The 16,883-nt window shown below is 41.1% G+C and overlaps 1 protein-coding gene across 1 annotated transcript; it reads right to left on the bottom strand.

Moving 5' to 3' along the window:
- Positions 1-7,327: 7,327 nt before the first annotated feature.
- Positions 7,328-12,743, bottom strand: LOC146668295 (ubiquitin carboxyl-terminal hydrolase 12-like). Its single transcript, XM_085408642.1, has 18 exons — positions 12,717-12,743; positions 12,463-12,518; positions 12,095-12,164; positions 11,902-11,985; positions 11,359-11,414; positions 10,949-11,039; positions 10,801-10,863; positions 10,591-10,691; positions 10,411-10,467; positions 10,179-10,310; positions 9,963-10,086; positions 9,725-9,876; positions 9,520-9,619; positions 9,303-9,379; positions 9,015-9,123; positions 8,348-8,405; positions 8,021-8,178; positions 7,328-7,934 (listed from the first exon to the last, which is right to left on the bottom strand). The coding sequence occupies exons 1-18, from the start codon at positions 12,741-12,743 to the stop codon at positions 7,929-7,931; spliced, it is 1,521 nt and encodes a 506-aa protein (XP_085264768.1). The 3' UTR covers positions 7,328-7,928.
- Positions 12,744-16,883: the final 4,140 nt, after the last annotated feature.

Below are 16,883 nucleotides of genomic sequence, written 5' to 3'. Positions count from 1 at the left end.
GCGATGCACGTATCGAGGCTTGCTTCATTTATGGGAGGAGCTGAAAATGATGACGTCCGAAGCCTCGCTGCCCGGCTGTACCACGTGACTGGTTCATGAAGTGGTTCGAACTTTGCCGCGAGATGTGACAGCGATACAAACCCCTCAGACTTCAATCAAAATGTGGGTGTTTGATGGAGAGCTGTGGTTAGTGAGAGTTGGAGACAGCTGGGAGGCAGTTTGGAGGTTTATGAGAGTGAGGAGAGAAACTCAGGAGAGAATGGAGCCAGCTAAGAAGAGGAGGATGTCCTCCCCTGTGTGGGAACATTTTGATCTTATTCCTCCCAACAAGGTATTTCTACAGAAGATGTATTTTCATAATACTGATGGTGCAATACAATTTATGTTAAGCTGTATTTACTTTTGTACAAGGTGAAGTGTTTGCTATGTGCCAGGGAGCTGGGATATAACAACAACACCTCATCCATGCTTAGGCACTACAGAGCTTTGCATGAGAATAAGGGGAACAGCGATTGTTGAGCAAGACCAGGTGAGCCATCAAATGCCATGATAATAATAGCATGCCGTAATGTTACTAAATGATATAACAATATTATACAACTGTTATAAGTTACGTGTGTGATATTTATATTTGTGCTTTGTTTTTATTGTCTTTCCTCAGGAGAACAATCTCAAATAGATGAAAACCTGGTTAGCATGGTGATTGAGGACTCCCAGCCATTTAGCATTGTGGAGGACAAAGGATTTATAAGATTTGTTAAATCATTAAATCCTAGCTATGTTCTCCCCACTAAAAAGGTCATAAAAGCAGTGAAAATTTAGTTTTTACTGAATAAAATATGGGCAGGACTGACGCCTCAGTGTGTAGCTGTCCATACCTCAACGTTACAAAAGCACAACCACTGTCCACACCCCAACCACACCTCACCTCACAGTAAATGATCATTTCCATTTTAAGCATTTCCAAATAATCATTTTCCATACTGCCAGTATAAATATACACAGTATACTGCATCACTACAATATACATGTTTTACACACTCCTTTTGTTGTTGACATTTACAGGCTGTGTGCAAAAGGCCACACTCTTCAAATTCATGCCAACTAATATTTTTACGTCCAGTAGGTGTCCTACTAGAGCAAATAAAGCTTCAAGAAGCTTTGCGCTGGGGTGAACCAATTGGATGAAAAGCTTCAGTGCTTCATCTGCCCATCACTAATGTATGCATGAGCTTTGAAATTTAAACATTTTGGGGGACGTTATTCTCTTACTTATTAAACACATGCTCCCATCCACTCTCTTGGTCCAGAAGCTCCATAATCCAAGTGTCCCAACTCAGGTCTGATGGCATTTTTTCAGTGGTGTTTTTAACCTCTTGGGAACTTTCACTACATTCCTTACTTGATGCAGAAAGAAGAAACGAGTCCATATCCAACCTTCAGAGCAGAGGCGATTAAGATCGGTATGGGTGTCACAGGTGTACCAGTCCGCCTTTTCTTCCAGGGCGAGAGGGGTTGCCATTCTTGTTCGCAGAACTATTCCTTTTATATTCAAAACTCAGATATGTGATCCAGGTGGGAGGTTCATACTTGTTACAGGTACAGTCAACTCCACCCCTGTAGTCCTCTTGAACATCTATGCCCCTAATTTTGACAACCCTGACTTCTTTAGTAAAATATTCAATCTTGTCTCACAATACAATGACCATAATATCATTATCGGTGGTGATTTTAATTGTTATTTCGATCCATTGTTGGATAGGTCTTCTGCGTCCCTGGCCCCAACCTTGAGAGCTGTTTCTGTACTCAATACTCTTACTAAATCTTTGGACTTGGTTGACATTTGGAGGCACCAGCATCCGTTAGAAAAGCAATACTCTTTCTTCTCCCCTGTCCATGGCAGCTTCAGTAGAATTGACTATTTTCTTATTGATTCCAGGCTTATTTCGAAAGTGGTTAGTTCCACTTATCACAGTATTTTAGTTTCGGACCACGCACCTCTCTCAACGGTAATTGACTTCAACCTATATACCCCCCAATACAATTGGAAATTTAACCCCTCTTTATATCTAAATGACTCTTTTACGGTTTACCTATCTACTAAAATCGCAGAATTTTTACAATTTAATGATAATGGTGTAGTTTCAGACTCTGTTTTGTGGGAGTCCTTTAAAGTCGTTATTAGAGGCCATATTATTGCTTATCAAGCTTCTCAGAAGAGGGACAAACTCAGGCTGCGTACTAATATTGAGGCAGAGCTGTCTGTGTTGGAGGAGAAGTATCGCGATACCGGGGCTGCTGACACACTTAATACCATTCTCAAATTGAAATATGACTACAACCACATGTTGGGGGAGCAGGTCATGAATTGTATTCGTCGATTAAAACAGAAGCATTTTGAGCTTGGTGAAAAGGCTGACAAGGTGCTTTCCAGACAGCTGAAGGGCATTCAAGCTGAAAGGGCGATACACAGAATTCTCTCTGCAACTGGCCAGTTGCTGTCCGATCACAAGCAGATAAATGACAGATTTCGCAGTTTTTATTGTCAGTTATACACATCTAGTACTACGGCCACAGTTGCTGAAATCACTAATTTTCTTAATGCTTTAGACATCCCGACTCTTCCTGAGGCTGCACGGGGCTTACTCGATGCAGACTTTACGCTGGAGGAAATTAGAAATGCAATCTGCTCCTTTCCTAATGGAAAAGCATGTGGTCCGGACGGTTTCGGGATAGAGCTTTATAAGACACATATTGACGTTATCGCTCCCCTGCTACTTCGGATGGTAAATTGCGCAGTGTTAAACGGCTCATTCCCTCATTCTTTCTACGATGCCCATATATGTCTCCTCCTGAAAAAAGACAGAGACGAAACTAATGTTTCTTCCTATCGTCCCCTAAGTCTTCTCAACTCAGACCAAAAGATAATTGCTAAAGTCCTAACCAGCCGGTTAAATAAGCACATAGGCTCTATAATTCATCCTGACCAATCGGGTTTTATCCCCAATAGATTCTCTTTTTCTAATACTAGATGTCTCTTAAATGCGATGTACTCAACGACACTGCCCAATTCTGCGGTGATTTCACTCGATGCCCAGCAGGCTTTCGACCAAGTGGAATGGAGTTATTTGTTTGCTACTCTTGAAAAATTTGGTTTTGGGTCGAATTTTTTGAATATGATTAAGTTGCTTTACGCTTGCCCTCGTTCCTCGGTCCTTACCAACCATGAGAGGTCGCTCCCGTTCCTCTTACACCGTGGGACAAGGCAGGGTTGTTGCCTCTCTCCAATGCTTTTTGCTTTAGCTCTTGAGCCGTTGGCCATTGCCATCAGAGCCAATTCCCATATCTCTGGTATAAATTGTGGCACGTCAGAGTACACCATCGGTCTGTATGCAGATGATATCATATTGGCTCTTTCAGATTTAAAGATCTCCCTTCCTCCACTTCTTAAGCTGATTGACAGCTTTGGCCACCTATCAGGGTTCACCATAAATTGGAAGAAGTCTGTTCTTATGCCGCTGTCGTCTGGTCTGGGCCCTGATTTCCTGTCTAGTTTGCCCTTTAAGGTCTCCCAGGATTACTTTTCATACCTGGGTATTAACATCCCTAGGAACTCAAAACTCCTCTTCAGGCTTAATTATTCGGTTCTAACTGATGAGCTCAAGTGTATGATAGATAGGTGGAAACTTCTCCCACTTTCAATGATTGGCCGTATCAATATAATCAAAATGGTTGTGCTCCCTAAATTCATGTACCTATTCCAGAACGTTCCTATTTTTCTCAGGTCTTCCTTTTTCAAAGCGTTGGATGCCATTATCATGCCTTTCGTTTGGGCCTACAAGCCCCCCCGCATCTCGAAGTCTCACTTGCAAAAGCCCTCGGACGAGGGTGGTCTGGGCCTTCCAGTTTTCAGACATTATTACTGGGCCTGTAATGCCAGAGCCTGGGTCTTCTGGAATCTGCCTATAGTTGGTGATGCTGTGGGATGCAGGTCCAGCCCTAAATGGCTCGAATTGGAGCTTAGCACTGCTATCGAGCACACTGGAGCATCCTTGCCAGCTATCTTATTTTCAAAATCGGTTATTAAAAGTGCATGTGATGACTTTATTCTTTGCAACTCCGTAAAAATATTGAATCAAATTAAGAGAATCTTGAACCTCCCGGTAGTGTCAACTTTTGCCCCGATCTGCCACAATCCTAGCTTTACGCCTAGTACAATGGATGCTGCTTTCAAACAATGGCCTGTCAAAGGGTTAATTGCTATAAAGGATCTTTATATTGACAATCATTTTGCCTCTTTTGCTCAGCTTCAGACAAAGTACAATCTCCCTACAAGTCATTTTTTTCGGTACTTACAAATTAGGAATTATGTCAAGCAAGCATTCTCAAATTTAGATACCATCCCCATACAGCATGTCTTTTACAATATGATGAACGAACCTCCCACCTCAAAACACTTAATTTCTCGGCTTGTCAACCTTTTTTCTTCGGCAGCCCCCTCTTGCCATATTAAAGAGGCTTGGACAAGGGACACTGGTTTGGTTATCTCTGACGATCTATGGGCTGAAGTGTTAAGTCGGATAAAACTATGCTCTGTTAACGCCCGGCTTCAGTTAATTCAATTTAAGGTTGTCCATAGACTGCACTATTCCAAAACCAAATTGAACAAGATTTTTCCTAACGTTTCCCCCAAATGTGATAAATGTAAACTTGTGGACGGTACTCTTGGGCATCTTTTTTGGTCCTGTTCTACGCTTACAGCCTTTTGGACTAGTATTTTTAGTTTCTATAGCACTGTTTATGATAGGCAACTGTATCCTGACTGTCTTATGGTGATCCTGGGCTGCTCCGGCGACTCCTTGGCACTTCCCTTTGCTGTTCAACAGGCCCTCATGTTTGGTATGGTGATTGCCAAACGTTTGATTCTGGGGGAGTGGAAATCTGCCTCCCCTCCCTGCTTCAAGAGGTGGCTCGAGGAGATGGTCTCCTGTCTATACCTGGAAGAAATTCGGTTCTCTACGTCTGATTCCATGGAGAAGTTCAGGAAGATATGGGGGCCCTTTATAGACCACATTAAGAAGGACAGTCCACGCCCTGGGTCCTGACCACATTGTTTTAACTGCTTTCATTCTGAGCTGTTGCCCATAACTGTTTTTGCATGATTGTTATCAGCTCCTCCTAGCGATCTTTGGATTTGATCTTGTGGATTGGACTCACTAGATTGTGAGTTGTTTGACATGTATACCAGTTGCTTTGTTTGCTTCTCTGCTGTTTTTAATAAGTGCTGGCCTTGTACCCTGTTGTGTGGTTTGTTGCTCTGTTTTTTTTGTTTGTTTGTTTGTTTTTTTTGGTTGTTATTGTCTTTATTGTCTGTGTTCTTCTGTCCCGCTGTTTGTGAATGTGTAAAAAAATTTTGAAACTTGCATAAATAAATACATTAAAAAAAAAAGAAAAAAAAAAGAAAGAAGAAACGAGTCAGGGATGCATAGCAAGCACAACAAGACACCAGCAGCCCAGACCTTTCACCAACTGAAGACATTTGCAGCACCATAAAACATGACAGAGAAGAGCTGGGACTATGTGAAAGGGTGAAGTGCTGCAGTAAAGTTGCAATGGTCCTATCTTTTATACAGTCTATAGTTCACTCTATTCGATTACCCTTTTCTCATGTTTTTGTTAGTTAGGGAGATAAGACATTGTTATTTGGTTTTATTCTTTTCATAAATAAGTTTTGTACATCCTTTAGATACGGTCCCTTTTGTTTGTTGTTTTGGGGTCCACCCCGAAGCTGTAGTTCGCTCCTTTCCTTTGTTAGAATTCAATCACTGTGAAAAAAAATCACCATCAAAATTGTACTGGTTGTGTGATGTGCTGCTTGGGGTCAGACAGGGGTGGATCACCCTTATATTATGGTCTGGCCACCCTTAGACAGGCCATAACACTAACTAAAATGAAAATTAAAACTAGACTTATAACTGGCTGGCTGGTGTCCTTACCAGTGTCCTTGGGTCTGAACTGTGGGCTCCTCTTTCCAGGTGTTCGTACTGCCTGAGTGGCACCAAGGTGTGCTGTCTTGCCTCTTTTGGGTTTTCTGCATGTTTCTGGCTCAACATGCAAGTATCCACTTCTTGACGTTCGCTGTTGGTTGCAGCCACTTGAGGTTTTTGGGCTCATTTGGGTTCTCAACACTGGGCGACTTTGATGGGAGTGAAAGCATCCTCACAACATAAATCACCACACTACCTGCTTTTGTTTCAGGTTTTTTCTTTATCCTTGTTAACATGTTTGGGTACTGGGTTTACCTGTAATGCATTTTGTGCTCCAAAAGCTGTTATTTTGTGCAGCTGTGCTCCAAAAGCTGTAAGCATGACCTTTCTTATCATTAGATTGTGCCACACCAGCACCTGAGAGAAAAGCTTTGAGTTTGATTTTGTGTTTGTGTTTTGCAGGCACTCAGGAGAATAAGTCATGATGTTTCTTGTGTTTGTCATGTTAGTATCTCAGTGCTTGTCAATCACCAGTCAACAGTGTCACCACTGTGAACAACATCCTGCGACTGTTTGAGCCAAAACCTTCGAGAAGTCCCTGCAGCTGCTTCAAAACTCATCACTGAGCTCGATCTCTCTTTTAACACGCTGGAGACAACAATGAAAGATGACTTTCTTTCATATGCTGCTTTGAGGGCTTTGCTGATGAAGTTCAGCCAAAACAGGAAACATGCAGCAGGAGACAGTAACTTGTTAAAATGTTATAAAAGGTACAATTAAAGATTTTCACCCTACAGGGTTGTCAATGATCCAAGGATAAATGTCTAATTTGGTCAAAAGTTTATAAGCCATTTCTGGAGAGACTGCAGTGGAAATGTTGTCACTTTTGGACTTTGCTACCTGCAGCTAAACATTTGCAGCTAAATCATTTATTTAAAAGCAGAAGCTGCAACTGATCGAGTGAATGTTTGTCTGAAAACTTAAACTGAACTCCAAGCGTACCATTGCTCCAGCTTACCATCTTTACCTGAGTGAATCAGTTTGTTGAACAATCTAAATGATTCAGAAACTTCTGTGACATCAACTTAACTAAGGCTCATTACAAATTTCACAAAACACTGCTGAATACTTTTAATATTTTTTTTATTAGTTATTTTTGTTTTGTTGTTATTTTGATTTTAATAAAACAAAATAACATAAAGAATCAAATAATTTCTTTGTTTTTTTAAATTTAATTTATTTTACAAATAAATTAATAATAATATTAATAATAATAACAACAAATTAGTGCTGTCAGCGTAAACGTCATTAGTTAAAATGACGTTAACGCTGACAGCACTAATTTGTTGTTCCAGAGAGCAAGCCAAACACTGGTCTAGAAAAGGACGATCTCTAGTAGTGCTGCACTACTAGTAGATTTTGTTTTAACCTCCTAGGACCTGGTGTCCACATATGTGGACATAACATTTATGAGACCAAAATACAAAATTTTGCTCTTCAAAAACCTGATATCCACTTATGAGGGAGGACATTACACTGCCCCTGTTCAATCGAACTTTAAAATGAATGTCCTCATATGTGGATCTCATTTTTTTGAGAAACAAAAAAAAGATAGTCCGAATCTGATGTCTTTGTTTTCACATTCATCAGGTCCCAATCAACCCAAATGGCACAGAGAAATTAAAAATGCATGCCATGAAAGAGTTCAGGTCTTAGGATGTTAAAAATGTCCCTGCTGATGAGACCAGTGAATGTGGGGCGACGGTGGCAAGAAAAAACTCCCTCCTGGAGGAAGAAATCTTGGGAGGACCAGGCTCTCTGGGAGGACCCTTCCTCCTGAGGGCAATACTTACCAGTACTTGTCCTCCAGTGTGCGATGGTGGGCTGGGACGAGTGTTGTTTCTTCTCAGCATGATGATGACCTTCCTTCCATTTCCTGTTTCAGAACTGAGAATGAAGACAAAACTGGTTAACAAGGTAACAGGACATTTAAAAATTCTCTCACTTCAGGATGAGATGCTGTGTCTTCTTACGTTTCTCTTGTAAAACAGCATGTAGGCCGAGTGCTGCTGTTCCTCACAAGCTGCCGATCCGGTTGTGTGGAGCACCTGTGCGTCATTATAGGTGAGCCAGCGATCTGATGTAGAGTGCTGACTCTCCTCAGGATGGACAGAACTACAGATGTAGTGTCCTGAAATCACATTAAGACAAATGAATCCAACTTCTGGAAGTCAGCTGATTCAAGCAAACAGTGATTTTGACTTAGTGCGTCTTAGAACATCAAAAGCTTTTGTGTGTGAGTCCTTCACTGAAAAGTAGAAAGTTTTCATTTTCTGTTTGTAACAAGTCTGTTGTTTTACCTGACTCTGTGCCTCCATAATGATTGATGATGCTGACAAGACTATAACAGCCACCACCCTGAGAAGGAACAAATCCAAAGAGTGTTAGTTTCACAAAGTCTCACATCAGAGCCATAATTAAGCTGATTTGCTGAGGCTACGTCCACACTAATGCGTTTTCGTTTGAAAACACATCGTTTTCTCTCCGCTTTGACCTCCCGTCCACACTGAGACGGCGTTTTCCTCAAGGAAAAACACAGCATCTTGAAAACGCTCTCGAAAACGCACACATTTCAAAACGGAGTTGTCCCGTCGCAGTGTGGACACTCGAAAACGCAGACTTTCTAAAACGATGACGCATTTTAGTCATGTGATGCAGTCATGTGAGCAATTAAACAAAGATAGCCGAGTGCATTATACAGCGGTTGTTTTGATTGCTCTCAACTTTGACAGCCCTAAAAAAGATTAATATCAGTTTGTACATGCTCCGGATAGCTTTTCTTCAAATTCTGTAATCCTCACTCACTTTTGCGCATGCGCAGGACTGGAACGTAAGCGTTTTCGGCCGTTTCAATGCAGACGCACAACTATTTGAAAATGACTGAAAACACTAGTGTGGACACGGAGTTTTCAAATCTATCAGGGCTAGTGTGGACGTAGCCTGAGACGTTCTGCAGTCTGTTTTTACCTGATTGGATGGCACCACCAAGTCCCTCTGCAGCCTGACGGGGTCATCCACCTTCTTAATGTTGTAGGTTTGTGTAAAGCCAAACCTCTTCAGATGCAAGATCAGGACTCTGGCAGAAAAGAAAAAAAAAACACAAACAAGGTAGAAAATAAGAAGAATGAGTGTCAAACACAAACAGAAGATGGGAGAAAACGACTGCTCAAGTATTGTCTCGAAAAACTCTGATATTTGATGCGCCACAGTTTGGAAACCTGGTCAGTCGATCACTTCTGATGTGACCTTACTCACCTTGGCAGTGTATCAAAAGACGACTTCAGTTCTGAGGCCGTCCCTCCACAATCACAGCGAAATTCTATTTCTTGTTCCTGAACAACAGCACAGAGAAAACAGGCTTTATGGTAGAAAGAAATCTCAACATATGCACACACACATACGCACAAACACTAACAAAAAAGGTGTGTTAAGATCGCTGACACTACAACTCTATTGGAATTTGTGATCTTACCTTCAAGTATGTCTCTAACATGTTTATAATAGACCCCTCTGGAACAAGGTCAAGAGACAAGCTGGTGAAGTCCTCGTGCTGTGATGATTGGTGACCACAGCTACACATTTCAGGAGTAACGTAGTTAAAGTAAAGATCAGGTAGGTGGAAAAGAGGTATATGAAAATATTGCAACCAGCTCTGCGTTTCTGAAAGACAGGCTTACCTCTTGCATGTCCTCATGTTTTCCATTTTAAAAATGTGATGCTCTTCTACTGGGCAGGTATAACTTTGGCCCAGGAGAGCTGCGTTCCTCTCCAGGTGAGGTGCGAGCCTTTTGACCTCATTGAGGAACAATGTTAGGAATTCATGAGCGTCCTGAAAGAAAAGCAGAGAGATTTAAAACAGTACATCAAAATCAGAAGGTAAAGCAAAAAAACGAAATGTCCAAATAGCTGACGCACTTTCTGTGCACTGCCGGTGTATTCAGGAGCTTGACTGCTGAATGCCTTCTTAAAAGCTCTTAGGTGGTGATCTTTAAGGCCATAATCTGTTGACTCATGACAGTCCCTGACATCAATGAGCCTTCTGTAGAAAGGAAAGGGTAAACAGACATTTCTGCTGTTAGATCTCTTTGTTCTTCAGGTTTTTGAAGAAAGTAGAAGGTTGACGTAGCGCACCTTAAGAGCTGAGCTTCTGGATCTGTGCTCCACAAAACCTCCTGACGCCTGATGTCTCTTATGAACTCCTCAATGTTGAGGAGGCTCTGCAGGCAGGAGTTCATGTAGCAGGTGTTTCCGATGTTTGGAAACCTGACACACACGCACAACGTTTACAGTATCAGTGTAAAAGAATTCATTTTCTCCACTTTGACAAAGTGAGCTTTGGTCTTTGTGCACCACGTGTACTCACCCGAAGCAGTCTATAGTCCCAGTTTGACTTTCTATTATTTCTCCACCGCATGCTACACTGCTCCAAAAAGGTAAAAACACAAACACAAAATTAGGAAAGATGTCAGGATGCTGAGCAGTGTATGTGCATGGATGCATGAGCTTTGAAGTTGAAACATTTTGGAGGACGTCTTTCTCTTACCTGTTAAACACATGCTCCCATCCACTCTCTTGGTCCAGAAGCTCCATAATCCAAGTGTCCCAACTCAGGTCTGCTGGGATCGTTTCCGTGGTGCTTCTTACCTGATATAAATATATAGGACATAGCTGTGTGCCTCATTGCTCTTAATTGCTCTCATTTAACTGTGATGAGTAAATGCTTGATGACAGTGACTCTTTCCATAAAACATACCTTCCCGGATTTAAAAAGAGTCTTCACAGTGTTGCTCTCTGCCTCTGCATCGCTGTCAGTTTGCTGCAGAGGACGAACAAACATAAGTTTATTAAAAAGTACATTTTAAAGAGAATGTGTATTTCATATGTTTTGTGTAAAAGCAAACCGAGGAACAGCAGAAGATGTGTCTCCATTTTCTCTTCTTTTGGCCATTTTCAGGGTTAGCTGGTGTGGCAGCAACAGAAGCATCCGGGATGCTGATGAGGACAAAAGTGTAAATGTTGTGGAAATTTATAAGAAGGAGTACATTTTGCTAATACAGATTGCTAATAAAAGTGAATAACTGTAATGGAATACCAACATGAACAAAATCATGTATTTTATACATTTACACTCTACATTTTCAAACGCTAATCTCTGCATCCATATAAATAATAGACAAGACTAGAAGGAGTAAAAAAGATGTAAATACACAAGGTGGAAGAAAAATGCCAATAAAAGGGAAATAAAAGAGCTCCAACTCAACCACTGCTATAAATATCTCCAGCAGCATTAAAGACTGGCGCATTTCTTTACCTCTGATGAGACGTAGAAGGAATTTCCTTCTCTGCCACGTTTTGTTTGTGTAATTTCTGTTTAGAAACAAGAAAAGCAACATCAGTAATGGCATAAAACAAACATACCAAGTGGGTCTCTCCATGAAAAGTGTCCAGTTAGAGAATTTGGTATTATTTCATATTATTTATCACTTTAGTGAGCTGTCAGCTCATGAAGCAGATATAGGAATATCTTTAAATAAAATAAAAATAATTTATTCATGCCTTAAATTGAGTTTTAAAGTTTGTCCTATGAAATACAAAATCCTTCATTTGGTTCTGATCAAAATTCAGTTTTACAGAAATCATCCATGAAGCTTCAAAAATGCTTATTCACCATAAAAAATATTTAGAGAAACATCCTGCAAGTCTCTTCGAACTTACCTTTCTGTGAAAAAAAAACGTTTAAACATCTTTGAACTTAATTTGAGGACATGGCTGTGTGCTAAATTGCTCTTAATTCTTCTCATTTAACTGTGATGAGTAAATGCTTGATGACAGTGACTCTTTCCATAAAACATACCTTCCAGAATTTAAAAAGAAACCAGCGACACTTTTTTTGTGTCTTCACAGTGTTGCTCTCTGCCTCTGCATTGCTGTCAGTTTGCTGCAGAGGACGAACAAACATACGTTTATTAAAAAAGTAAAGTCACTTTAAATTAACAAGTGCAATTTAAAGAGAATGTGCATTTCATATGTTTTGTGTAAAAGCAAACCGAGGAACAGCAGAGGTGTCTCCATTTTCTCTTCTTTTGACCATTTTCAGTAACAGGAGCATCCGGGATGCTGATGAGGACAAAAGTGTAAATGTTATTTTTCAAAGTGCAAATTTTTAACAAGGAGTACATGCTGGAGATTGCAGATAAAAATTAATAACTGTAATGGAACAAAATCATGTATTTTGTACATTTACACTCTACATTTTCAAACGCTAATCTCTGAATCAATATAAATTATAGACAAGACTAGAAGTAGTAAAAAAGATGTAAATACAAAACACCAATAAAAGGGAAATAAAAGAGCTCCAACTCAACCACTGCTATAAATATCTCCAGCAGCATTAAAGACTGGCGCATTTCTTTACCTCTGATGAGACGTAGAAGGAATTTCCTTCTCTGCCACGTTTTGTTTGTGTGATTTCTGTTTAGAAACAAGAAAAGCAACATCAGTAATGGCATAAAACAAAGTATATGGTATGAAAATACAAAATCCTTCATTTGGATTCAAAATTCAGTTTTTACAGAAATCATCCAAGAAGCTTCCTTAAAAGTTTCAAAAATGCTTGTTTACCATAAGAAAATATTCATAGAAATGTGCTGCGAGTCTCTTCAAACTTACCTTTCTGTGAAAAAGAAGTTTAAACATCTTTGGACTTGATGTGATCGCAGCCAAAATCTCCTCAGCTTTGCAAAAGTTCAACTGAAAACAAGCAGTCAAAGGTTGTATATTTATAAACTTTCAGCATAGAACGTTCATACCCTGAACAGCAAACATCATCATTATGATGTATGGGGCAAATTTGCATATTTTGGAATGTATGCTCATTTGAACTGTATGGTGCTCGTCTCCAAGCAACTGCTACACAAAACAGGTCAAGTCAAGTGGCTTTTATTGTCATTTTAACCACGTGCAGAGGTGCTGTACAGAGTGAAACGAGACAGCGTTCCTCCGAGACCCTGGTGCTATATATGACATATACGGACAAACCCAGGACTACATAAAGTGCAGTGTGCATAAATTGCAAAAATAAACAAGACAAAACAGTGCAAAACTAGACAGAACAGGACGAAACAGACACAAGACAATGGAAATGTGCAAAATGCTGAGTATTGTGCAAAAGTAACTTGGTGTCTGTATGTATGTATATGAGTGTGAGATACTGCAGATAAGTGCTTGGTAGTGACATGTGTGAAGGTGTGCGTGTGCCAGTGCAGTCGCTGAGTGTTCAGGGGTCTGACGGCTTGTGGGAAGAAACTTTTCCGTAGTTTGGTAGCGAGGGCCCGGATGTTGTGGGACCTCTTTCCAGAAGGCAGCAGGGTGAAGAGTGTGTTTGAAGGCTGTGTGGGGTCCTCCAGCAAGCGGGTGTTATAAGGAGGGGAGAGGGGCTCCAATGACCTTCTTAGCTGCTCTCACAATCCGTTGTAGGGTACTGCGATCCAATACGCTGCAGTTACCATACCAGACAGTGATGCAGCTACTTAGGATGCTCTCATTAGTCCCACTGTAAAAGGTGGTGAGAATGGATGGTGGGAGATGGGCTTTCCTCAGCTTCTGCATGAAGTAGAGACGCTGCTGGGCCTTCTTGGTTATGGAGCTGGTGTTGAGGGAGCAGGAGTGGTTCTCTGCCAGGTGGACACCAAGAAATCTGGTGCTCTTGACGACCTCCACAGAGGATCCATTCATGTTAAGTGGGCAGTGATCCCACTGTGCTCTCCTGAAGTCAACGATCTCTTTTGTTTTGTTTTGGTGTGCTGGGGGAGCAGCACAGCAAAGAAGGACTCATCCAGGCTGGAGAAACTGATCAGGAGGGCTAGCTCTGTGGTCGGCATGAAGCTGGACACTCTGGTGACAGTGGCAGAGAAAAGGACATTAAAGAAACTGCTGGACATTATGAACAATGCTGGGCATCCTCTGCACATGGCCATTAACAACCAGAAGAGTCTGTTCAGTGACAGGTTGCTTCTCCCAAAGACAAGAACTAACAGACTTAAAAACTCCTTTGTCCCACACGCCATCAGACTGTTTAACTCCTCTCTGGAGGGGAGAGGGAGGGGAAACAGGAGGACAAAGGAGGGGGAACAACTAAGCTGTAGTGCCTCTTCACCTCACTGTGCAATACCTTTTGTGCAATACTTTTGTAAATAGTCAACAGTGCAATAGACTCAATACTTGAAATGTGCAATTCACTTGTATTTTTATTTTTTATTCCTATTTATTCTATTTATCCCCTTCGTATATGCTGCTGTTCCTCACAAGCTGCAGATCCAGTTGTGTGCAGCACCTGTGCATCATTATAGGTGAGCCAAGGATCTGATGTAGAGTGTGGACTCTCCTCAGGATGGACAGAATTACAGATGCAGCAGCTGTTTCCGATGTATGGAAACCTGACACACAAACAAAAGTTTACAGTATCAGTGTAAAATAATTCATTTTGTCCAGGTTGAGAAGGTGAGCTTTGGTCCTTGTGCACCACGTGTACTCACCTGAAGCCGTCTCTAGTCTGAATTTTATTTTCCATTATTTATCCACCGCCCAAATGTTTCACTACGCTACTGCAAAAAGGTAAAAACACAAACACACAATTAGATGCTGAGCACTAGATGTGCATGTATGCTAGTGATGTGTCGAGTAATGGAGGGGGCGTTTCCGCGATGCACGTATCGAGGCTTGCTTCATTTATGGGAGGAGCTGAAAATGATGACGTCCGAAGCCTCGCTGCCCGGCTGTACCACGTGACTGGTTCATGAAGTGGTTCGAACTTTGCCGCGAGATGTGACAGCGATACAAACCCCTCAGACTTCAATCAAAATGTGGGTGTTTGATGGAGAGCTGCGGTTAGTGAGAGTTGGAGACAGCTGGGAGGCAGTTTGGAGGTTTATGAGAGTGAGGAGAGAAACTCAGGAGAGAATGGAGCCAGCTAAGAAGAGGAGGATGTCCTCCCCTGTGTGGGAACATTTTGATCTTATTCCTCCCAACAAGGTATTTCTACAGAAGATGTATTTTCATAATACTGATGGTGCAATACAATTTATGTTAAGCTGTATTTACTTTTGTACAAGGTGAAGTGTTTGCTATGTGCCAGGGAGCTGGGATATAACAACAACACCTCATCCATGCTTAGGCACTACAGAGCTTTGCATGAGAATAAGGGGAACAGCGATTGTTGAGCAAGACCAGGTGAGCCATCAAATGCCATGATAATAATAGCATGCCGTAATGTTACTAAATGATATAACAATATTATACAACTGTAATAAGTTACGTGTGTGATATTTATATTTGTGCTTTGTTTTTATTGTCTTTCCTCAGGAGAACAATCTCAAATAGATGAAGACCTGGTTAGCATGGTGATTGAGGACTCCCAGCCATTTAGCATTGTGGAGGACAAAGGATTTATAAGATTTGTTAAATCATTAAATCCTAGCTATGTTCTCCCCACTAAAAAGGTCATAAAAGCAGTGAAAATTTAGTTTTTACTGAATAAAATATGGGCAGGACTGACGCCTCAGTGTGTAGCTGTCCATACCTCAACGTTACAAAAGCACAACCACTGTCCACACCCCAACCACACCTCACCTCACAGTAAATGATCATTTCCATTTTAAGCATTTCCAAATAATCATTTTCCATACTGCCAGTATAAATATACACAGTATACTGCATCACTACAATATACATGTTTTACACACTCCTTTTGTTGTTGACATTTACAGGCTGTGTGCAAAAGGCCACACTCTTCAAATTCATGCCAACTAATATTTTTACGTCCAGTAGGTGTCCTACTAGAGCAAATGAAGCTTCAAGAAGCTTTGCGCTGGGGTGAACCAATTGGATGAAAAGCTTCAGTGCTTCATCTGCCCATCACTAATGTATGCATGAGGTTTGAAGTTTAAACATTTTGGGGGACGTTATTCTCTTACTTATTAAACACATGCTCCCATCCACTCTCTTGGTCCAGAAGCTCCATAATCCAAGTGTCCCAACTCAGGTCTGATGGCATTTTTTCAGTGGTGTTTTTAACCTCTTGGGAACTTTCACTACATTCCTTACTTGATGCAGAAAGAAGAAACGAGTCCATATCCAACCTTCAGAGCAGAGGCGATTAAGATCGGTATGGGTGTCACAGGTGTACCAGTCCGCCTTTTCTTCCAGGGCGAGAGGGGTTGCCATTCTTGTTCGCAGAACTATTCCTTTTATATTCAAAACTCAGATATGTGATCCAGGTGGGAGGTTCATACTTGTTACAGGTACAGTCAACTCCACCCCTGTAGTCCTCTTGAACATCTATGCCCCTAATTTTGACAACCCTGACTTCTTTAGTAAAATATTCAATCTTGTCTCACAATACAATGACCATAATATCATTATCGGTGGTGATTTTAATTGTTATTTCGATCCATTGTTGGATAGGTCTTCTGCGTCCCTGGCCCCAACCTTGAGAGCTGTTTCTGTACTCAATACTCTTACTAAATCTTTGGACTTGGTTGACATTTGGAGGCACCAGCATCCGTTAGAAAAGCAATACTCTTTCTTCTCCCCTGTCCATGGCAGCTTCAGTAGAATTGACTATTTTCTTATTGATTCCAGGCTTATTTCGAAAGTGGTTAGTTCCACTTATCACAGTATTTTAGTTTCGGACCACGCACCTCTCTCAACGGTAATTGACTTCAACCTATATACCCCCCAATACAATTGGAAATTTAACCCCTCTTTATATCTAAATGACTCTTTTACGGTTTACCTATCTACTAAAATCGCAGAATTTTTACAATTTAATGATAATGG

This window comes from Rhamphochromis longiceps, linkage group LG6, assembly GCF_057381845.1.
Source record: "Rhamphochromis longiceps isolate RC_006_pf linkage group LG6, R_longiceps_female_GT1.1, whole genome shotgun sequence".
NCBI classification, from domain to species: domain Eukaryota; kingdom Metazoa; phylum Chordata; class Actinopteri; order Cichliformes; family Cichlidae; genus Rhamphochromis; species Rhamphochromis longiceps.
Note: the sequence above shows the minus strand (reverse complement) of the source record. Positions and strands in the feature narration are given on the sequence as shown.

Bases quoted from the DNA above. Each gene is read 5' to 3' on its own strand.
- LOC146668295 (XM_085408642.1), bottom strand. From the start codon at position 12,743: ATGTTTAAACTTCTTTTTCACAGAAAG. The intron at 12,519-12,716 runs GTAAGTTTGAAG...GTTTCTAAACAG, and splicing joins AACTTCTTTTTCACAGAAAG to AAATCACACAAACAAAACGT. The intron at 10,087-10,178 runs GTGCGCTACGTC...TCCTTTCTACAG, and splicing joins CCAGAAGCTCAGCTCTTAAG to AAGGCTCATTGATGTCAGGG.